Source organism: Lycorma delicatula, chromosome 4 (genome assembly GCF_047948215.1).
Source record: "Lycorma delicatula isolate Av1 chromosome 4, ASM4794821v1, whole genome shotgun sequence".
NCBI classification, from domain to species: Eukaryota; Metazoa; Arthropoda; class Insecta; order Hemiptera; family Fulgoridae; genus Lycorma; species Lycorma delicatula.
This window is the reverse complement of record NC_134458.1, coordinates 142,992,686-143,018,034: the sequence shown is the minus strand read 5'-3', so window position 1 is coordinate 143,018,034 and position 25,349 is coordinate 142,992,686. Positions and strand designations below refer to the sequence as shown.

At 30.5% G+C, this 25,349-nt stretch overlaps 1 protein-coding gene across 2 annotated transcripts in view; it reads right to left on the bottom strand.

Annotated features, from left to right (window-relative positions):
* The window catches only part of LOC142322949 (histone deacetylase 8-like), a 30,985-nt gene extending 11,542 nt beyond the window's left edge, over window positions 1-19,443 (bottom strand). Inside the window, exons 1-6 of one of the 2 annotated variants that reach the window (XM_075362042.1) lie at window positions 19,088-19,443; window positions 15,637-15,835; window positions 14,448-14,589; window positions 4,819-4,925; window positions 3,361-3,553; window positions 796-968 (exon numbers count right to left, since the gene is read on the bottom strand). In XM_075362042.1, the coding sequence (XP_075218157.1) occupies window positions 796-968; window positions 3,361-3,553; window positions 4,819-4,925; window positions 14,448-14,589; window positions 15,637-15,835; window positions 19,088-19,246 (973 nt within the window). In that variant the 5' untranslated portion in view covers window positions 19,247-19,443. The remainder of the gene's footprint in view (window positions 1-795; window positions 969-3,360; window positions 3,554-4,818; window positions 4,926-14,447; window positions 14,590-15,636; window positions 15,836-19,087) is intronic. The other variant, XM_075362043.1, reaches the window with a different exon arrangement.
* Window positions 19,444-25,349: the final 5,906 nt, after the last annotated feature.

Sequence of the window (25,349 nt, the reverse complement as noted above, 5' to 3'; positions counted from 1 at the left end):
TTTCACTCATATTATTTCTAAAAAAATTTTGTATGTATTAAATATTTAGACAGTAGCAGAAAATTTATGCAAATTACATCATTGTAAAGGACAGAATACAAATTTTAAAGGAGGAAAATATTTTCTTCAGATGACAGAAATATAGAAAGTAGTGGGAGAAGGAAGAAGATAATTGGAGTAGGGTTACTTTTAACTCATACTACTAAAAGTGTACATACATCAGAGTGAGTTTAAGCATATTAAAGTGTTCTGAAGAGAAAATGAATCTGTTCACAGTCTTATTAGTAAAACATGTGGTTACTGTAACTGTTCCAGTAGCTGAATGCAATAACACTGACTAACAATCATCAGCAAATATCAGCCAATTATAGTAGATTTAGTAATCAACATGGATCTGTACTTTTATGACACACAAACAAATGCTAACATTAATAGGTTTTTCTCCCTTTAGGATTAATTGTCAGAGTTAAAATTTCATAATTCTTCTGAATATGATCTACCTCTAAAAAAGTAATGAAAGAACGTGAATGATTTAATCAGAGTTTATTATTAATTTGTCAAAAAAGAAGAAAAAAATTGAAATATTTTAAGTAAAAATTGTTTGCAACAATCTTAACCACAGCTTCAGTCTTTTGTAATTTTTCAAAACCATCATGGATTTTTTTTATTAAAAAATTAATAATTTGATTTACTTTCAGTTTAATTTCCTACTTTTAGGTTTTTTCCTCTGTTATAACTTAACCAATCTATAAATGATTCATTCACTTCTATGAATTGTTTAAAACAAAAACATACCACCTCCAAGAAATAATGTTGGTTTCTTCCATTTCAGAATAGTACGTACACACTGACCATAACCTTCATGTGTTAAATTAAATTCACCAATAGGATCATGGGCCAAACCGTCTGATCCACATTGAACAATAACAGCATCTGGCTTATATATTGATTCAACAGCACAAGCAACCCTTAAACAAAAATGCATTTTGATAACATAACAGTAAAATATATATATATATTTTTTTATTTTATTTTTTTTTTTATGAATAATATGGTATAAATCCAAACTAATGTTTCTTTAAATACTTTTTTATAGTGAAACAAATTACATTATTGTAAAGTATTAATAAAACAAACTTATGATTAACAAATAGTCATTTATTTATTAAGTTTATTTTCCCCACTTCTTGTTTCTAATAACTCTAAGAAATAAACAAAAATTAAAAATAATGAAGTAAAAATACATAAATAAAATTTTGTATCTCTTTTTTTTAATGAACTGACTGTGTTTAAAAGTTTATGGTTTTGTTAACATCTTTTCTGATGCTTTCAATAATCTTTATTAAACCTACTATAAAACTGAAAATGTAATTGTAAATTACTACAAGAGATTCAACACTTTTTTATAACAAAAAAATATATTTTACATATTTTTTGTTGTTAGTATTCATTTACTAAAATTTAAGAAATATGCATGAACTAATTCAGTGAATAAAAAAAAAGAAAGGATAATTCTTTAGAAATTAATAAAATTCTTATATCAGAATAGAGCCCCTTGGAGATTATCATCAATTTTTTCAATCTTCAAAACTTCAACAGATAATTTTCCACTGTTTAATCTCTCAATGCAGTTTGGCCATCTCTTTCTTCTTTCTACTAGTACTTCTGAAAGGAATTCTGTTTGGATTCATTTCTGTTAAATCTTCTCTTATTTTTCTACACATCACCTACATTCAAAGTAATCAGTTTTTTTTTTCTTAACAACTCAATTTCCTTTAACCAATCCTCCTTTACTGCTTTGAACTTATCATTAAAATAAATTATCAATAATGAATAACATCTAGACAACAGCTTTGTTGCACTAACAGTAGTTTGGCAAAAGTAGTGCCAATGTCACTGAAAGGCAGCTAAAAGTGTAACATTTAATTAAAAAAATTAATTGTAAATTTCTTTTGGGTCAAAAAAGAAGCTGGCAATGAGTTGCATTATTTTCCCGGTGAATCAGGAAGAGTTTGAAACTCTGGCTTCAAGGACTTCAACTTCAGCAGTCTATTTAAGAGCATTAGTCAATAAGTAAGGGCATTTTTACTACATATGAAAAAACTTTTTACCCTCAACCTTTTAATTTAACGTCAAATGGGGTATACCAATAGACCAAAAGTATATGTTCTTAAGAGATACTGAATTAACAAATTTATTCTACTTTGTAAGTAAAATTATAAGTTTTTAGATACATATATATTAATCTACCACTAAGATTAATTGTAACCAAAACTAAATGAAATCAATGACCCTTATCCATTAGAAATTGTAAAAGTTCATCAAAATTGGTTACTCCAGTTTGAAGATATCAATCAAAAAAAGATTAAGCTTATTAAAAAATTATCCCCGCCCCTGAATGAAATTACTCAAATATATAACCAAAGTAACAAAAAAGAAAATAGCATTTACTGCCCCCAATCCTTTATTGGGGTTTGAATAAGACAAAACACCATCAGAAAGTAACTAAGTAGATCATGTGAAAAAGTTTACCTACTCTTCAAGTAGAAATATGAAATATGGAATTTATAAGGTCCTTTTCGCAGCCCACTTTGACCAAAATTAAATGGCATCAATTCCCCATAGACAAAAATCATATACAGAAATCAACTTTTCAATGCTAGAAGAGAGTTTTTTGTTAGAAAATCATAAAACAAATCCTGACATGCAAAATTTGACCCTATTAGTATACTTTTACTTACATAGTATAGTGTTGAGCTTTACAGTACAGCTATATAGCCAGGAAAGAAATAGTTTTGTTTAGTTTTCAACAGCTATTATAATGGATAAAAATACATTATAAAATATAATATTTCTTAAACCAACAGCTCCATAGAGCAGGAAATGTTACAAAAGATCTGTGAATGGCTGAATATTAACTTATAGCTTTTCATGCTTATAAAAAGATATAAAAGAAATATACTCATAAATAAAAGTACATATGCCACAGCTCTAGTACAATTAATCCTGTACTTAATAAATTCTTTTTCATAAAATATCCTAAGAGAAGCAACCATAATTCTTATTTTGATCAACTAATTTTAAAATTAAATAAAAAAACAGGTAACAAACATTTAAGTATTTATTTGTTAAAATTAGTACATTTTTTAACATACAAATGATCCTTTTTTAGTAGAAGTAAACTATTTTTTTTTATTTAATTTTTTTTCAGTTTAAGTTCTGTATACACTACATTCAGATCACACCAAAATCAAATCAACATATAAGTTTCAATAAAAACAAATAAGCTGTTTAGGACTGGTGCCCAAACAAACTTTCATTTGTTTACAAATTGTAGAGAGAATAAATTAATTAGCTTACCTATTGAAGACAGCACAATAAAGTGAATCAGAAATGCCTTCACGTAAAGGTACATTTACTGTGAAATATTTCCCTTTACCTAATCCTATGTCATTTACTGAACCAGAGCAAGGATAAAATCCAGGCTCAAATTCATGAAATGATAATGTTAGAACCTTCCGAGTAAAAGCAAATGCATTTTCTACTCCATTACCTAAAAATTACAAAATACAAAACATTATATTCCATTAAAATAATAAACCTCAATCCAATACAATCAACAGTCTCAGTCTAATAGCCTGTCCATCTTATACAAGACTGCTGCTAGAAAATAAGCTCATGCAAATAAATATCTACGCTTTTCCGTACAGCAGCTCTGAAAGCTCCATAAGCACATAAGATAAGTCAAGGCTGATTTGCTACTGATTTACAACTCTTTTAATGAACTTGCTAGTTATCAACAGTGAACTGATGGGGTGCATTGGAAACAATAGTATATCTGCACATGATATAATAAACCTGCCTGGCCAAACAAGGTGCAGAAGCCTCTTGGGTTGTTTTAGAACACTACTGTAACATTAATTATGTTACATATTAGTCATTAATTATGCTACGTAGTCATTGACCACGATTAATGAATTTTTTAAAAAAAGAAAATAATCCAAGTTATTCATTTGTTCTTGTAAGAAGGGAATTTTGTGGTACTTATCCCTAAGTATCAAGATCTTAGTTTATTAGGATATTTATTAACTAACCATGTTTTTCTTTGATATCACATGAAAAAGTTAAAAACAAATGTCAAGTAGAAATTAGCCACTGTCAGGAAGATGAGAAGATAATCTCTGTAAAGTGATGTTAGTACCTACCAAGTTAGTTTCTCCCCAAGTTTTTCATGGGATCAGTAAGCCCAAAATCAAATTAGGTATAATGAGAAATATCAAAAAACAAAAATCCAAACTAATGGCATAAACAATGTCATACACAATAGGAAAATTCTACTTCAAATCAACAGTAAATTCAATTTAGTGGAACAAAAACATACAAAACATGTTTCAACTGGTCTAATAAATTAGAGCAACAGTATAAGTGAAAGGTATACCATTTTGTCACACAGCACGACCATACTGACAAGACATTCTTATTTTAACACATATTTAAACATAAATAAGACAATGTAATATTGAAGTTGTTGGTACATACCAAAATCTTTTTAAGTCTTCCAACAGGTAATTAAATAAAACAAAATTTAACAGCTATGGTAAATCTAAAATAAATAATTATCTTTTACACAATTTTTATTAAAATAAAAGTGATTTATATACAAAGAGTAGTGTATAAAAATCAAAGTAAAAAATATATATTAATATTAAAAGAAAAAGGATTCATAAGCTAAAAAAGGAGCATCTTCTACCAAATGTTTGCAGATATTTTAGGTATGAAAGGAGGAATAAAGCAACAATAGTGATTATAAATACATACCATGATGCACATCCAAGTCTATATACAAAACATAATTAAATACTTTAAGAAGATGTTGTATCCCAAGAACAATATCATTAATATAACAGAATCCTTCTGCTCCATCTCTGATAGAAATTACAAAAAAAAAATTAAAATAATTTTTTTTTAAATACTAAATTAAAAAAAGTATTCTACAATGAATTCTAAGATGAAATTGATAATTTTACATATCATAGTCTTATAAAAACTGGAAGGTTTTACTAGTTTTTTTGAACTTATCTTTATTTTTAAGTATATAACAACTTAAAAATTAGAAAAATTAACACATAAAAAGTATATTGTTTTAAAATAAATTGTCAGTCCATGAATTTGAACAACATTTTTTGTAATCTCTTTTAAATAGCAGAGTTTATTCATTAAAAAAAAAAAAAAAAAAGGCAAAAACACAAAAATTAAAATCTGACAGCAAAGTTGTAATACTTCCTGGCATTAATTATTTATTCTTATATAATGGAAAAATAATATTATATATGAAAAAGTTACCTAAGATTTGTTTTTTGGAGTGGGGGTAATTTTAATAAAGTTTTATTGTAATGTTAACATTATATAATTAAATAAATAAAAATTTAAAAATCTGCATTTTTTTCACTAAAATCATCTTCCATGAAATTTTTTTTTGAACTTTCTTCGTTTACTATGTAAAAACAATATAGAAGAAACTAAAAAACTTCCACTAAAAAATGTACCACTAATAAAATTTACCTTGGATTTCTTCTTTTGGAGTAAATTATAATGAAATGTTATTGCAATATTATTACTAAAAGTTTATTATTTAAACTTGTAATACTATTAAAAGTTAACAAAGGTAAAAAAGTTTAAAATATTAAAAAGTTACTATGTAATAATGTTAAAAGTTTAAATAAACCCAAAAGGCTTAATTCAAAAAATCTATATTTTTAATTTTGATTGGCTCCTCCACCACCACAATGCAACCAAAGTATTATTTTTTGGGGTCATTTACACCACTACTACTATGCCTATAAAAACATTAAAAAATTTGCAATAAATAAGGATATCTTTTTTCAATTTTTGAGGAAGAGAGAATTTTGGGGCAATTTTTTTTTTTTTTAATGTTAAGATAAGCAAGCAAGCACGTACTGAGATTAATATAAAGTCCCCACTTTATATTAATCTCAGTACATTTTATGTTCATAAAATTTTGAGAAATTTGCCTCCTAAAAAACCCCTCACCAACTGTAGATATTAACCCTAAAGTTTTACCAACAAACTGCCCCATATACATGAGTCTACAAAATTTCATCAAATCGGTTATTCCAGTCAAATGTTATTAAGCTTCAAACACATGCATGGAACATATGAACATTACTCCCACTCTTTCTTTGTTTTTTGGGGTCCTTGGGTTATGAAATGTCAAGAAATGCAAAAAATCCATATCCCATTTTTTGACTGATTACTATAATTTGTTTCTTACTGCAAAGCTCTAGAGTTATGATGCCAGGAAAGTAAAAATTTTTAAACACAAGATCACATTGAAAAATTCATAACCCATAGAATTAAATAATGTTATCATGAAAATTTACAATAAGAGATTTTTGAAGTTGCTGAAGTCAAAATGAAAAATGAAAATTTTCAAATGTAGCATATAACATGATTAAACAAAACAAAAAATTACATAATATTTGTAAAAATATTATAACTACAGGCTTTCAGTGGTAGAAAATTATTATGATCTCAGAATTATGAAATTAAAAGTAGTAGATTCAATATAGCAAACTTAAACCTAAACATAAAAATGATATAAAAATCACAAACAAAAATGAAATATTTATACACATATGAAAGGCACAGATGCTCCATGAAGGTTGGTTAATATTACAAATTTTATGACGTTTTTAAAAGGCTGATAAGAATGATAATGAAATTATAGCTATGAAAATCAAAATGTTGGATTCAATAAGATACACCAAGTATATAAAAAAAAAGATTTAATTCCCATTAAATATTTTTTGTTCGAAATTAAGTTTTTTGATCTTGGTTACAACAGAATATCTGAATATTAATAAATACGCAAACTGAGGTAAAATTAAAAACTATTGTAGTAAGATTATTCTAAAAAAGGAATTACATATTGAAATAGTTTAATAAAATAAATTCATAAAATATTATATAAAAGAACCTTTCGTACTTTTATTATATAATTTATTGCTTGATTACAGAGATAAATTAATTTACACCAGCTAAAATCATTAGTATTTTTTTTTCTTCAGTAGCTAGTAAAAATTTTTTTAAAATGTGGCCATTATCTACAACAGTGTACTAGACTCCAGCTTGCAACAAATTTTTCTTCAACAAAAAAAACAATGTTATTTTTAGATTTTTTTCATATTGTTTGAACATTTTTTTTTACTAAAAGAATGAAATTTGTTCAATTTACAACAGGACGGAATGATTTTAAACATTTGTACTAAACAAGCTACTATATTTGTTTATTATATTATATTACAAAGCATATTGTTAATATTTAATGTCCATTTTAGGCAAATAAAATAAAATACTGAAATTAGGTTATGTTTGCTTATTGATAAATTTTCATAAAATATGCATTATTCAATGAGTTTTTGAACTATTTTTTAATTTTTGTAGTTGAAAATGTTCAGCTCCTTATACTAAATAATATTTTGAAATTATATATATATTTTTTAATTGAATTAACTGCTATGCTCGTCAGTCATTAAAAAACAGCAACCAGTGAACTGCATCAACCCATTCTTAACTTTATTAATTAACAAAAATTGGTACATTGAAAATGACTTTGGCCGTTTACATTTTAATTACAAAAATATAGTATGATAATTTAATATTGATAATTTTAGTTGCTTATCTTCAATACATTTAAAAATTAATAACAAGATAAGAATTAATTATTTCATACAGTTTTGATTAACTGTATTTCAAATTATTTGAAGTAGAAGTAATTTTAAAATATTCATTTTTATGAATTAATAATCACTTATCAATACAACAATTTAAACCATGTGCATAGGACAAAGTTTAGGGAAGGCTTTATGATTGGGTTACTCAAACATTAACGAAATTATGAGCATAAAATGGTACCACTAACATGAACTTTGTTATTAACAGAGTATTTAATTAAATTTACAATGAAATCATTTTAGTTTTTCTTTCAATGGAAATCAGCTGAATATACATAGTTCTTGAGGTACAATAAGGAACATACATTTTTTCTACCAATAAAAGTTATATGAAAATTTCTTGATTTAAAAAAAATAAGGTGATAAAAAAGAAATCAGCAACTACTTTGCATATTTTTAACTATGGAAAAATTGCAGGTTATTAGATCCCGAATCAAACATCTAGCATTAATTTAGATTTGAATATCTATGCTAACAATCAAGATTTAGTCACTATGGTTCAATTAACTACCAGTAATCAAGAGTTGTTAGCTTGAACAATAGGACAAAATTGCCTAGCACAAAACTAAATCAATGTAGGAATTTTACAAACAATTTTATATATATCTAGATGTAAATATACAAACATGAGTACATAGTATATAGCATGTATCTATTAACATCCCTGTCAAGGCTTTGCCCACACTATACGGTTACTTACGTTTCCTGTCAAGGTCAATTTTTTTTTACTTTATGTTTTTTAGTTAAGTAACTGGAAGCAGGGAGAGTCAGTCATGTTGCAAATACCATAACAGCGGCAGTGGCTGTGTTGGTTAAGCCACCACACCATGCACTGACGCACCCTCTTATAAAATTGAAATTCAAAAACCCCAAAAATGGTTTTTAGATAGTTATCTGAAGCGTATTTGCAAGCCCAAATCTACTGAATATCTAATTTAGTGTAGCTAGAAATGGAGAAAATTTGCAATCACTGTTCAACATTTTTTTACCTTTCTTCACCCCTTTAAGGTTCAATTTTGAAAAATTCAGAAATTGATTTTTAGATATACACATGAAGATTACACACACCAAAAATCAAGTTGGCAGTTTTATTTTTTACCGAGAATTCAACAAATAAGAAAATTCAATGATTTAACCCTTGAAACCTAAAATTTCAAAAAAATGTAGAAATTGGATTTTAGATATTCACATAAAGATCACACACACCAAAAATTATGTTGATATCTTCAATTGTTACCGAGAAATTCATAAAAATAATAAATTTCACTGTTACTCCATTTTAACCCTTCAAACCTGGAATTTCAAAAAATCCTTTCTGATTATGTACTTACACCATAAGAATGTGTGTACAAATTTTCATCAATTTCTCTTCAGTAGTTTATTTTTTTTATTACATATATATATATTATATTTTTTGATTTTATATATATATATATATATATATAAAACATACATACATATGTGTGTGTGTGTGTGTGCGCGCACATGTATGTATGAAACAACATAAAATCAAGAGTAATTCATAATTTAAAAAAAAACTACTGAAGATTAACTGATGAAAATTTATATATATAATTTTTTTTAATATATCAAATTTATGAATACAAGTACAATTTTTACTAACGTATTCATATTAAGTCAACATTTATTCACATATTTAAAGAAAATTAAAAGAAACAAGAAAAAATGTCTGATCAATAAAACTAAATTCTGTGAAATGAAGTCTACTTCACATTTAAAAATACTTAATTTTATTAATTGATTTTTACTGCATTAGGTACTTAATCCAATTTGCAGTATACAATAAGTTTTAAGTTTTAAATATATATAAGTTTGTATCACATTGGAAATTGAAATTAGTTAGGATTAGAATTTTAAATGCTTTTGCTTCGATTTTTCAAAACAGAACTACATCTAAACAAAACTATGAGAGGATAGCAAATAAATGTTAAAAAGAAGCAGTACAGTAGATGTATAAAAAGATCTTTCAATATAAAAATCACCAGTTTTTGGGATAGTCCATCAGTAATTCATTGGAGACAAATGCAGAAGCCCCTGAATAATCCAAACCCTGGGTAATCCACAATACCAGGTAATCCAAACTCAAAACGAGAAAATACAAAAAAAAATTAATTTTACATTTGGTATTTTCCAAATCTACAACAAACCATAAGTTTGCCATGTGTTTATCACGTTCCTCTCTACACTGATTTTTTAACTAGGTTTTGATTGTTGATGACTCATGTTGATTTATAGCACAGTAGACTAACAAATGGACCAAAACATGATCCAGTCAAATAAACTTAAAAATAGAAAAGACCTTCTTTTCCAAGTCATTTCTCAAAATGATGACATGGTAAAGTGCTTAAAAAAAATTAATCTGAAAAATGTTGTGATTTCTCTTGCTGCTGCTTGGGATTTCATTGACAAAGCTTTAACTCAAGCAACATGGAAAAAACTTTTACCTTCTATGATTAAAGATAATGAAAATGTAGGCACTAGTCTAAGTAAACAAATAGAAAGTGTGGAAGAAGTGACTAGAACTGTTAACCTTGAACCGGAAATAAGAAAAGAAGATATTACGAACTGGATTAACGCAGACATAAAAGAATGTTTCCAACTTAAATCTGATGATGTCATTATTGAAGCATTACAAGGGTTAGATGAAAATTATGATGATGATGAAACAGAAGTAGGATCAAAGAGCATAAAGCAAGAAGAAGCAATGAAATGTTTTACAACTTGTATTCAGTATTCAGTGAGCAACAGAGAACCGCACTACACCACATAAACTACTTTTATTGGCTCAAATACGGAAAAACACAGTAGAAAAATCACTAACTGCAATGAAACAGACAAAAATTACCAACTTTTTAATGGAACAATAATAAAATCCATTTTCAGAATGAAAATATCAATACAGTAATAAAAGTATTGTTTGTATATTAAAATAAAGAGTTACAGCACTTATTTCAACTTCCAAAACTCGCCTCAACAACCTATCCTATATCTTTAAGTTGAACCCTTGATAATCCAAATTTATGTAATCTGAACAGCCACAGATTTTTATTAGTTTGGATTATCCAGGGGCTTCTGTAAGTAATGCATCCATATTTTGTAATCCAGAAACGAACACGAAAGAGGAGATTTGTATGGCTGAGAAGATGTAAATGATTTAAACCTACTTTCCAGTTCAAAATTTTTTATGTTCATTATGAAAAAAACCAGAAAATTAAAAAATAACATTCTACGAGTCGGAGCGTGGAATGTTAGAAGCTTAAAAAAGGTTGGTAGGCTAGAAAATTTAAAAAGGGAAATGGATAGGGTGAATGTGGATATAGTAGGAATTAGTGAGGTTCGGTGGGAAGAGGAAGGCGACTTTTGGTCAGGTGATTTTAGAGTAATTAACTCAGCGTCAAATAATGGGCAGGCAGGAGTAGGTTTCGTGATGAACAAGAAGATAGGGAGGAGAGTGGAGTATTTCAAAACGCATAGCGATAGAATCATTGTAATAAGGATAAAATCAAAACCTAAACCGACAACGATTGTTAACGTTTATATGCCTACAAGCGCCCATGATGATGATGAGGTAGAGTGTGTATACGAAGAGATTGATGAAGCAATTAAACACGTAAAGGGAGATGAAAATTTAATAATAGTTGGAGATTGGAATGCAAGCATTGGAAAAGGCAAGGAAGGAAATATAGTGGGTGAATACGGGCTGGGCAAAAGGAATGAAAGAGGGGACCGACTTATAGAGTTTTGCACGAAGTATAATTTAGTAATTGCCAACACCCAATTTAAAAATCATAATAGAAGAATATACACTTGGAAAAAGCCAGGCGATACTGGAAGGTATCAGATAGATTATATCATGGTTAAGCAAAGATTTAGAAATCAACTCGTTGACTGCAAAACTTACCCTGGAGCAGACATTGATAGCGACCATAATTTGGTGATAATGAAATGTAGATTGGGGTTTAAAAACCTGAAGAAAAGTTGTCAGATGAATCGGTGGAATTTAGAGAACCTTGAGGAAGAGGAGGTAAAGAAGATTTTTGAGGAGGACATCGCAAGAGGTCTGAGTAAAAAAGATATGGTAGAAAATGTAGAAGAAGAATGGGAGAATGTTAAAAAGGAAATTCTTAAATCAGCTGAAGCAAACTTAGGCGGAATAAAGAGAACTGGTAGAAAACCTTGGGTTTCAGACGATATATTGCAGCTGATGGATGAACGTAGAAAATATAAGAATGCTAATGATGAAGAAAGTAAAAGGAACTATCGGCAATTAAGAAATGCTATAAATAGGAAATGCAAACTGGCGAAAGAAGAGTGGATTAAAGAAAAGTGTTCAGAAGTGGAAAGAGAAATGAACATTGGTAAAATTGACGGAGCATACAGGAAAGTTAAGGAAAATTTTGGGGTACATAACTTAAAATCTAATAATGTGTTAAACAAAGATGGTACACCAATATATAATACGAAAGGTAAAGTCGATAGATGGGTGGAATATATTGAAGAGTTATACGGAGGAAATGAATTAGAAAATGGTGTTATAGAGGAAGAAGAGGAAGTCGAGGAGGATGAAATGGGAGAAACAATACTGAGATCTGAATTTAAGAGAGCATTAAAAGATTTAAATGGCAGAAAGGCTCCTGGAATAGACGGAATACCTGTAGAATTACTGCGCAGTGCAGGTGAGGAAGCGATTGATAGATTATACAAACTGGTGTGTAATATTTATGAAAAAGGGGAATTTCCGTCAGACTTCAAAAAAAGTGTTATAGTTATGATACCAAAGAAAGCAGGGGCAGATAAATGTGAAGAATACAGAACAATTAGTTTAACTAGTCATGCATCAAAAATCTTAACTAGAATTTTATACAGAAGAATTGAGAGGAGAGTGGAAGAAGTGTTAGGAGAAGACCAATTTGGTTTCAGGAAAAGTATAGGGACAAGGGAAGCAATTGTAGGCCTCAGATTAATAGTAGAAGGAAGATTAAAGAAAAACAAACCAACATACTTGGCGTTTATAGACCTAGAAAAGGCTTTCGATAACGTAGATTGGAATAAAATGTTCAGCATTTTAAAAAAATTAGGGTTCAAATACAGAGATAGAAGAACAATTGCTAACATGTACAGGAACCAAACAGCAACAATAACAATTGAAGAACATAAGAAAGAAGCCCTAATAAGAAAGGGAGTCCGACAAGGATGTTCCCTATCTCCGTTACTTTTTAATCTTTACATGGAACTAGCAGTTAATGATGTTAAAGAACAATTTAGATTCGGAGTAACAGTACAAGGTGAAAAGATAAAGATGCTACGATTTGCTGATGATATAGTAATTCTAGCCGAGAGTAAAAAGGATTTAGAAGAAACAATGAACGGCATAGATGAAGTCCTACGCAAGAACTATCGCATGAAAATAAACAAGAACAAAACAAAAGTAATGAAATGTAGTAGAAATAACAAAGATGGACCGCTGAATGTGAAAATAGGAGGAGAAAAGATTATGGAGGTAGAAGAATTTTGTTATTTGGGAAGTAAAATTACTAAAGATGGATGAAGCAGGAGCGATATAAAATGCCGAATAGCACAAGCTAAACGAGCCTTCAGTAAGAAATATAATTTGTTTACATCAAAAATTAATTTAAATGTCAGGAAAAGATTTTTGAAAGTGTATGTTTGGAGTGTCGCTTTATATGGAAGTGAAACTTGGACAATCGGAGTATCTGAGAAGAAAAGATTAGAAGCTTTTGAAATGTGGTGCTATAGGAGAATGTTAAAAATCAGATGGGTGGATAAAGTGACAAATGAAGAGGTATTGCGGCAAATAGATGAAGAAAGAAGCATTTGGAAGAATATAGTTAAAAGAAGAGACAGACTTATAGGCCACATACTAAGGCATCCTGGAATAGTCGCTTTAATATTGGAAGGACAGGTAGAAGGGAAAAATTGTGTAGGCAGGCCACGTTTGGAGTATGTAAAACAAATTGTTGGGGATGTAGGATGTAGAGGGTATACTGAAATGAAACGACTAGCACTAGATAGGGAATCTTGGAGAGCTGCATCAAACCAGTCAAATGACTGAAGACAAAAAAAAAAAAAAAAAAAAATGAAAAAAACTATCACCTGTAATCATTGCAACCATCATGCACAATTAAAAATCTCATTAACAAAAGTAAAAAACATGAAATTTGTCAACTTGGCCATCAAAATAAAACATGATAATTCTTTTATGTACTCTTGATTATATTTCTTCTTATACACTGCACATTTATTTTCTTAAGACTTGTCTGATTCACTATATTCTGAAACATATTTGCCACCGATTGAATGTTCACTAAGAAAATATTTCATTTTTCAGAGTTAAAAAGGGTGATTAACTCTTTTAAAACATCAAATTCAATTTAAAAAAAATAAATTTTTACACAAGATATAACTCTGACCATAAAAACAACACATTTTAACTATGAAATTCACATGCAAACATTAGATTTTTATAACTTCATTTCTTGTTCCTTCAAGCACTTTTACTATCAACATTTATAAAACTGCAATGTCCATAATAAAAATAAAGCCATCCATTGCTCCATAATTTATACAAAAATTGTCAGTGGCAATTACACACAATCCATAATATTAGATATTTCTGAATGAGTAAAAGCTATTATTATAAATACCACTTACCTTTGAGCATGATGCCAACCTCCTGCCCAATTTATAGCAATATCCGCTGTACGATTAATTAATTTATCAGCTGCTGTTAATGTACCACCAGCAATACTACATACAAATCCAAAAGTATCCTTTAGTAATGGACAATCATAACCTGTAACCATAAAAAACTTTCAAATGACAATATTCTCATTTTAAATCTAAAAGGAGTAAACATATTTTTTTAATAATACCAGCAATGATGATTATCCAATGATTTGCAGTAATGTATGAGTATTAATATGTATACAATATGCACATAAATTCAAATGCACACAGTATGCTAAAAACTAATAATAATCAGCTTACTAAACATTGTTTTAATCACTGACTTTTATATATTTTTTTTTTTTAATTCGAAGTGTATAAGTAGTATTTGTTTGTAAGAAAACGCAGTGTACAATTCTGTTCTCTTTTCCGGGATAACAGATTATAAAATTAGCACATGTCAGTTGGATATAATAATTATCTGTCTACAAAGAATAATGAATGGTTGAAAGATAGAAAATGAGATAAGAAATAATTCTAAAATTCTACTCTGTACGCCTCCCTATTAAGCCACCTGGGGAAGACAATTTAAAGTTCATACTTATTAAAGTACATGTTCCACTATCTTCTATCTAGAGTGATGTGTTGAAAAAAAATCACAATTTAGCATTCACTAGAATAATTCAAAATTATCTCTGATAAAATTTTAGAAGGTTTAATACTACATTCCAATTCCCTAATCTGAATCTGTTAAACAAATCAGGATAATCTCAAAAGAAGACTATGAAAGAAACATTTTTGATTCATGCACATTAAAAATATATTCTTAGAATGAAGAAATAAAAAAGGAAAAACTATTGGAGTGCGTGCATAAATAAATCACAGATGTTAAAGCTGGCCATATTGATTGCTAAAAAAAATTACATTACACCCTTAAACTATTTGTAGATTAAGTTTAAGACAATTTTAATTTCTGTTCAGATTAACCACACCATAAAATAATATATTTTCAATTTTAATTAATTCTGACAAGGTATGGAATATGAAGGCAAATATAGAGATTTCATTCCAAATTAACAGAGTAATAATTAAAACAAATTAATAAAATTAAAATAAATTGTAGACTAAATAAAATAATTTTAACAAATAAGATAATAATAATAAATAAATTTACCCAGTCCAAATTCTGAATCATTTTCATCAGTATAATTGTCATCATCATCATCATCAATATTTCGTTCTATTTTCAAATGTTCAATATAATTAGAAGCATGAAACCATCTAAGATCATCTTCAGTTGCTGGTGTTGCTTCACAAATTTCCATAAATTGCTTCAATTTATATGATTCAATAAGATGATCAACAACAAAATTCTGTTATTAAAAACCAAAAATAAGAATAACCCAGTTTTTAATCATCATATTAAAACCTATAAAGTACATGCACATACAGTATTATGCATGTTACACATGCATAATACTGATTCAAGTAAGGGTGTCAACACTAAAAACAATATCTGGGTGCCCTATTAACTGCATTTAAGTATATAATTTCATAATTGCATTATTTATATAGTTTTTCATCATTTTTGGTGATTTTTCACACAATTCTGTTGGTCAGAAAATAAAAGCTATGCCAATACCTAAACAAACTTTCTCTTCCACAAATATAAATCATGGTGAAAATGTGAAAGTTAAATGGAAAGTGATGAAATCATCAATAAAAGATTTCTTAGATTATGAAGTAACACCCATAGCAGCTAAATAGAACAAAACTATTAACAGAGGGCTGGATTTTAATCCAATTGATGAAATGACTACAATTTTTTTATAATTTATTTTAACCATAAACACTGTTTACCAAAAGATGTCCGAAAAAAAAAAAAAAATATATATATATGGTAAACGTGCTGACAAAAGTGTTTTTTTATATATCTACTACTGATCAAGCCAAAAAATTTTGAACTAAGGCCATAAAATCAATATCAGAGAAGGATGGTTCAACTTATCTTAGTTTACAAGGGGTGTTTGATTAGACCACGCAAAATTAAAGACACAATTCTTCAGGAAAAATCTTTTTTATTTCTCAATAATCTTCTTTCAAATCTATATACTTCATCTAATGATGCTTACGTTTTTTGATCCCATACTAATAATATGATTTATCCAAGTCTTCAAAATAGTAACTACACCCTTTTGTGTAAATTTCTTTCCAGCAACCCACTTTTTCAAAATGTGAAAAAGATAAGAAGTCAAACGTGGTACATCTGATGAGTAAGGAAGATACGGAAGAATTTTATAATCACAAAATTTTGTTGACACAACTGCAGAAAAATAAACTGGTGCATTGTCTTGATAAAAAGGAGATTTCTTTTTTGTTAATATTTTATCATTTTTATCTCTATTTCCTCAATTAGTTGATCCAGCAAAAAGATGCATAATATTGCTTAGTTATCACTTTACCCTTCTCCAGAAAGTCTCTGAAGATTATGCCATAAGTATCCCAAACGTCAGTGTCCCTTTCCTGTTGATGGAATTGTTTTTGCCTTCTTTGGGGAAAATTCTTCAACTTTAATCAGATATTATTAGTTTGATTTGACTGTTTCAGGTTGGTAGTGATGTACCCAATTTCCATTAACTGTTATGAAATGAAATAAAAATTACTATTGATTACGTTGAAATAGCCCCAAACCATGCTTAGAAATGTTTACATTTTTGAACAATTGTGAGCAAACATGTATCCATTTCGCAAACAGTTTTTGCATAATAAATATTCATGTAAAATATGATGCACTCATTCATTTTAGATCCTATTATCTTAACAATCTCATATACTTTTAATCTTCTTTCATCCATCACCATATCACACTTTTTTTAATATTTTTTGTAGTTGTAACTTCAACAACCCATCTGAAAAGTTCAGCATTGTTTGTGCTCATATGACCATTCTAAAAATAATCAAACATCTTACAAATTATTCTAACCAATGGAGTTGACTCACAATAATATTTACCAGCTTGGCTTTAATTTTATTTGTAGTTTGACCTTAAAAATGAATAAGTTTGATTACCACATAAAATTCTCTTTCATTTATTTTTCATAAATAACTCAATCTACTCACAGACTGTCAACAACATAATTATGAATATATATGACTGAAAATTGGTTTAAGCTCTTAGCAGAGATGCGGGAAATTAAGAATGACCTCAACAATATACTGAAAGTACTATCTCTTGACTACACAGCCATATAAAACACCACTCACAGAGTGACCACTCATACTAAATAAAAAGACAAAACATTTTGTAAAACCACATCTTGAACAAAGGATTTCCATAACAAAAAATTTGTTAAGATTTAGAAAAAACTAATTTTTAAAAATTGCAGTACTACCAAGATTTGAAATGGTGAAAACCATGAACGATTCTACCATTCTCTAATGTTAATATATCAAAATTTTTATCTCTATTTAATTTACTAGGTAGGAAAATGATAAAACTAAAAATTATGATTTCATGAAATCATAAATTAAAGAATGTAATAAATATAATATAATATAAATAAATCATAAAATATGATTAATTAAAATAAAATTTCTGTAAGAGTAAATGATTCAATTTCATCAATTTCAGTAGCACTGAACTTTATTTATTTTATGAGGTATACATAAAATACAACGTACTAAAAAATTACAATACTAAATTTTTAATTTTATTTTCTATTAAAAAAAGAATAAAATTTCGATAAACGTAAGAATTTTATACCAAAAGAGCTAACGTGTAAATTGTTCAGGCTAGTGAAAATAAAGCAAACATAAAATTTGAAAATTTAATAAGAAATGTAAACATATAACTTTCTGCCATTTTTCACTCTCACTCATTTAATGAAAACAGACTGCCTAAAAAAACAGAAAAGTTTGATGTAAAATCCTAATTGTTTCTTTTTCAGTTTTGCCTCTGGAACTACCATAAGGTATCACTTCAAAGGATGATGTGTATATGAATGCGAATGAAGTGTAGTCTTGTACCATCTCAGGTCAACCATTCCTGAGATGTGTGGTTAATTGGAACCCAACCACTAAAGAACACTGGTATCGACAATATAGAATTCAAATCCGTAGGATTTGAATTTACTGGGATTTGAACCTTAGAACTCTTGACTTCAAAATCAGCTGATTTACAATGATGTGTTAATCACTAAACTAGCCCAGTGGGCTGATTATACTACCTGTGTGATTATTATGGTAGCAACATATTGGAATTATACAAGCTTCATTTCAAAGCAAATAGCTAACAAATTTAATTTTCCTTCATGATAATTTATTGTCCAATTTTCAGCTTTACAAAAAGATAATAGAATGACATGTAAATGGGTTAGGATTTTATTTTATACAAATGTATACCTTTCAATTCAGTAATATATCTACAAAATGTTATATAATATCAAGACATCATAGTACAGAGAAGCACAACAGGATAATTTTAAAATATATAACATCTGAACTATTACTACTACTACTACTACAGCATATAATGTTAAATTCAAAGCATCCGATACTGAAAATATGCATAAATGTCACTTAATTGTGCATTACTTCCTAACACTACACAAGTTAAGATAACTTACTCTGTTTTTAATGTGGGGTATTTTAGTCGTTTCAAACAGAAGTTTCATATCTATAACATAAACAACCCTCGGACGAAAACCACTACTTTCATCTGCATCTTCTACCGGTCTTTTCCGTTTGATATTTGTTACTCCTAATTTACAATCAGAACTATTCATGATGATTTTTATACATATACGACGATTAGTTACACTAAGATTAATAACTGATGTATTTATCACAACAGGTTCACTTATTTAAAAGTCACGATGGTTTTTTTTTATAGAAAATCAGCTACTGAATCTGAATAGCTAAACCTTTGCGGGAACACAACATCTTCTTTGAGAATTTTGAGGTTATGCCGCCTAACTTCTTCAAGTTGACACTCGGTAAAGAATGAACCATTCCGTTGAATGAACCATTTCGTTTTCAGTTTATAATTAACATCAAATAAATCTAGTGATTTTAATTACGACTACTAACTTTTTCGCCGACGGTTGTAGCTCAAATTAGTTCATTTATTAAGACATGATTAAATATAAAAAAAGAATTGACTCTATTTAAATATTTACTTTGTGAGGTATTTTTATTGAAAGCCAGCGCCACCACTTGTTCCCTTAAAATCGATGGCATTATCAAATGAATTTCTTTATTCATTATTAATTTACGGACTACTTAATTATCCCAACTTAAAGATCAAGGAAAATTTACTTGATTGCCACATGGCGACTTTCGGTGGCCAGGTGTTTCTTATTGCAATGAGTATTTTCTGGAACGGGTTCTCGTTCTCTATCATGCGACGCCACGTGAATTCAGTGAACTGGGGATTCCATGTGGTGTTTGGCAGTTCCCTTGTGTTTTTTATTCCCCCATTTCAGCGACCCCCACCAGTATTCAATGGCTTGAGTATGAACACCGCTGTAAGAATCAACGAAATGGTACTGCTGATTCGCCGGTACCCTTCCATTTCCAGTACATCGGTTTGATACGTACGCCAGGAATCCGAGTATAATATATTCTCGTCATCAACATTGTCTCTGGTAACAATTAGCAGGATTTTAATCGTTCTGTCAGCAACTTTCATAACGAAAGACTTGCCAAATTCACGACAAATGCCACTGAAAACCCATTATATGAATAGAGGCGACCAGCACGAGTTTGCGTCCCGAAAACGCCTCTCATCGATTTCGACGACTATACCGTTTCCTCCAGTTTTACCTTGCCTATGCTGTTCAATATAGTTGACAAATACTTCTCGAAATTATTTCATTCGACTACTGTATTCGGACCCTTACCCAATTCACCATGACATCGAGTAACACTTGTCAGTTCGAATGTCCAACATTTTCTGTATAGAAAATGTATCACGCATAAAGCTGTGGTTCAAATTGGGTAGCCACCAGTTCGAGTCAATATTCTGATATACATATTGACTTTTCGACCAGAAAGTACGTTTATTCAAACTCTTACAACACCGTCAGTTTCGTAAAGACGCATAGGTTGTGACATGTCCTTACTCTCGGTATCAGGAAGTCAACAAGGATCACAGATGTAGGAACTCAACGGCACCATGTTCGTTAATCAGCAAATTCAAAACAACAAAAAACGTCTTTAGCGTAAACTGCTGTCTTTAGCGTAATTTAACTGCTTTCACGATAAACGCACTGAACAGGCTCTATCTAAATGGCTGCAGTACATTAGATACACAATTATATTTACATCATTGTAATGAATAAACTTACTCTTACCTAACTTATCCTTTTCATTCGAAGAATTTTATCATATATCATTCTTACATTGTCAAAAAGAAATAAACCTAGCACTACAACAAATAATCAGTGGCTCCAGTATTTAATAAAGTACACTCTGTGACCAAAATACTTATGAAATATTAAATTTATTAAAAATATAGTTACAATTTTTATGCTACTATTTATTATGTAGTAAATGTAACGTGAGTTGACTGCATAGATTGAGTTGCATCCTTAAGTTGTAATTAGGTACAATAGGTACTCGTGTTTGACTCGTATTTCCTATCCGCAATCGAAGAGGACTACTTCCTCACGACGAGTTTTTCTGCATGAGGAGTCCCATGGCAACACAGAATCTTAAATCTGCAGGAGTTTATTATCAACGGTAGCCGTCCAGTCACCTTGCCACTTTGCTCTTAGAGATTGTTTTACATAATTAATAAAATCAGAAGTAGCAACTCGGGTGGTGAAAGGAGGTTGATTACATGCTTCTTTGGCAACTACATCTGCATGTTCATTACCTGGAACCGAATCTGGGTTCGTCTTGGAGAGAACACACTGAAACATTTGCTGGAAGATAGTAGGTAGTGTTGATTGTTTATTGTATTTCGTAAGGTCAAACGTAAAATGTATAAGGTTTATTCCCCACGGAGGATATGAACACGGATACGTTGGAAAGAATGACAATGTGTCAACGTTTATATGCTGCAGTAGACCTCAGGTACGGACACCTACAGGTGTACAACGTGGATGGTCCTCATATCTTCCTAAATTAGGATTTCTAAGGACTGCGTCAAAAGCCGGGTGATTTGGCTGTCCTTTGAGACGAGCAAAATAAGATAAAAGCTGATCTCGTCTATCCCAAAGTGATGGTTCACCACAATCTACAAGTAAGCTTGCGACAGGGCTTGATCTAAATGCGCCTGTGGCGAGCCGAAGGAAAGCATGATTTTCAGCATCCAGTGTTTTAAGCACGGTATGACGAGCTGAAGAGTACGTGACACAACCATAATCTAAACGTGAACGAACAAAGGAATAATAAAAACGTATCATACATGAGCGATCGGCTCCCCAATTGGTGTTACTAAAGACTCGCATCATATCTAAAAGTTTGGAACATTTTGTTCTTAATTATTTTATATGTTTGACCCAAGTAAGATGGCTTTCAAAAAATAAACATAAAAACTTGACGTAAGGAGAGATAGCAATAAGCTCTCCGTTCAGTAAAGCTTACGGAATAGAAGGGTTTCGTAGCCGAGAAAAGACTACACATTTTGTTTTGTCGAATGAAGACATGAAACCGGTAATCCAGGACCAAGCTTCAAGGTGAGATATAGTGTTCTGTAAGTCTCTCTGTTGTGGGTGTTGAACGGCTCGCAATGTAAATAGCAAAATCGTCAACAAGTAGAGAACATGAGACAGGAGCCTGCACACAATTTGTGCAGGCAATTATGGCTACAGAAAATATGGTGGCACTTAATAAACTACTTTGAGGCACTCCATTCTCCAAAATGACACTACCTGAGAGAGAATCGTCCACACGAACACGAAACGTTCGGCGATTTAAGAATCCCCGGATAAAAGCAAGCATATTGCCCTTGATTTCCGATTCTTTGAGGGTGTCAAGAATACCACTTTGCCAGGCCGTGTCGTACGCCTTTTTTGTATCAAAGAAGATAGCGACGAAGTACAGGTGGTTTAGGAAAGCATTTTGTACGGCTGTTTCCATTGACACTAAATGGTCAATGGAAGATCGTCCTTGTCTCAAACCACACTATTCCGGAGATAGAAAGCCATGTCTCTCAAAGTACCTTGTAAGCCTGCGGTTTACCATTCTCTCCATTACCGTGCACAAAACGCTTGTCAAAGAAACAGGGGAGTAGCTTGAGGGGTTGGTTTTGTCTTTACCAGGTTTTAGTACTGGTATAATAAATGCTTCTGACCAGCCGGGAAGACTTGTTCGGAGAATAAACCATTGTAAATATTTAAAAGATGTTGAAATGCGGAATTAGAAAGGCGTGAAAGCATACTAATGCGAATATTGTCTGGTTCAAAGGAAGTGTCACGTGAGTTTTTAAGTGCGTGTTATCAATTCCTTATATACGAATGGGGCGTTTAATTCACCAACCGAAACACCAATGTTTAACGATAATACTTCTATCTGTTGTACTTTTGAAAATCGTTATTATATGATGAAGTGAGAGACACCGAGCGGAAAGATTTTGCTAAAGTATTTGCCACAGCCGAAGATGATGAAAGGAGTTCTCCTTCATCAATAACACCGAGAATATATTGTTTCGGTGATCCGAAAATTGCACGGAACTTTTCCACACAGTAACGTGGGAATAGTGCGCGAGATAGTGTTTACGTATTTCGTCCATGACTTCCTCTTAGCGTTCAAGAATACTCAACGGCATACCGCTCTACCCTTGCAGTATAAATTTAGATGTTCAGTTGTAGGCCTACGATTAAATTTACGTGTACTTGCCGTCGATTCCTAATAGCATATTTGCAATCATCATTCCACCATGGAACGGAAGGAGTCTAGGATTGCCCGATGTTTGTGGGATATATCTGTTGGCATTCTCAAGTATCATGGATGTAAAAGACAAACATGGGTCAAGGATGTTCACACCATCGTCATACTGTGACTGGAAGACTTTATGGTATTCATTCCAATCTGCCTTTTCAACAATCCATCTCCGTGGCCTTCTTTTCACCTCACAGTTTACACCGAAACCAATAATTGGTCTGTGATCACTGCCATGAAAGTCATCTTAAACAGACCAATCAAGATGAGGGAGTAAATTCGGTGAGCATATGGAGAGATTGATGTTGGATACAGTACCAGATGATAAAGACATGAACGAATCACAAAATATGATATCGGTTTTTCCCCATCACACAAGGTTTCTGAGAGAGGCATTTATAATTTCAAACATTTTAATACTTTCTGCATTGTTAGTACACAATATTCAAACATTTGACTCATCTAGAAAGTAAGAATTGACGATTTTCTTCCATATTTCACCTGTGGACTATCCTTCTTGATGGTCCAACAATAATCGGCCAGCATAATAGGATTCCATTTGCCTTGATACTGCTTTTCCATAGATGAAATCTCCTGCTGAAAGTGTTCCCCGTGCACCAAATTTTTCCGGAAAGAAATCTAAGTGCACGTACAGGAAGTGTACTTTTATGGACATATTATAACCCACATTTTTATAATATGTTATAAAATTGTTGACAATATCATGGTAATTTTCCGCCTTTTGATTTCCCAAAAAACTCTAGTAACATTTTTGAATGTTTGCCAAGCTGCTTTCTCCAGTGTATTCAATAGTTCCTCAAACTTTTCATCATGCATTAGTGATCGTATTTATGGATCCACAAATATTCCTTCTTTAGTTTTTGCATCATTAACTTTAGGAAACTTTTGCTTTAAGTACAAAAACTAGGAGTATTGTCCACGGCCTTTACTACATAATTCATTAATCCTAGTTGGATATGTAACAAAGGCAGATACACATTTTCATTTTTACACAATGGGTCAAGTTTCAAATTTTTCTGTTAAGGAATGAGCAATTCACGTTTAAGCCATTCTTTTCCAATGAAATCGTTTTTTCTGTCCCTACTATCCCATTCACACAAAAAACAACAGTACTTTGTGCAACCAAGCTGCAGACCAAGAGTATCAAATCACCACAAATATTCCATTCATACATTGCATATTGAAGCTTCTCCAATATATTAGTTTTCATATGTTTCTTTCACACTGCAGAGTGAGACACAAGTACTTTTGGTAATTTATTGCTATTACACAGAAGCACAGCTTTTAAACTAACTTTAGAGAATACAATGAACAAGCTCCATTCTGTTGGGTTATGTTCATTACAAAGTGTCTCCATAAGAGAAGCGATGTCCCAAAACATTAAACAATTTTATTCAGAAAAATAGTCTTTAAATTCAGAATGATGATTATGATAAGTACATTCTTTTGAAGAAGATTCCATCCTGTTTTCTGGATAACTTTAAATCTCATATGAGATCGTTAAGATTTTCTTGATCAGTAAATGAGGCTCAGATGAACTGCTTTGTTCAAAAATTGTATCACCAGAAACTGTTTTTCTTCTTCCTTACTTCCATCACACTCTGAGCTCTCTTCATCTAATGTCACGTTATGGAGGCTTTGGTATGGGCAATTCTTTACAGTGTGTAACTGGTCTCATTGCAGATTGCAAGTTAGGGTACACCACCGTATGTTTTGATTTTGACATAATCCCTTTAATGTTTGTTAAGCAGAAATAACAGAAGAGTGATCTTTGGGTTCCCTCCAAATCATAGAGATAGCAAATGGCATCTGGTGTATGCTGTTTTTCCATGCAGTGAAAAGCCTAGAACCCGATAAACAACAGATATGTGGGGTCCAGGCCCTTGTTTGGTGCCCGACTTTATACCCAAAATAAAGTTCATAAAAATTTTTAACTAAAGGAGTAAGGTTTCGCCTTTGGGACTTGAGTGTTACTATACC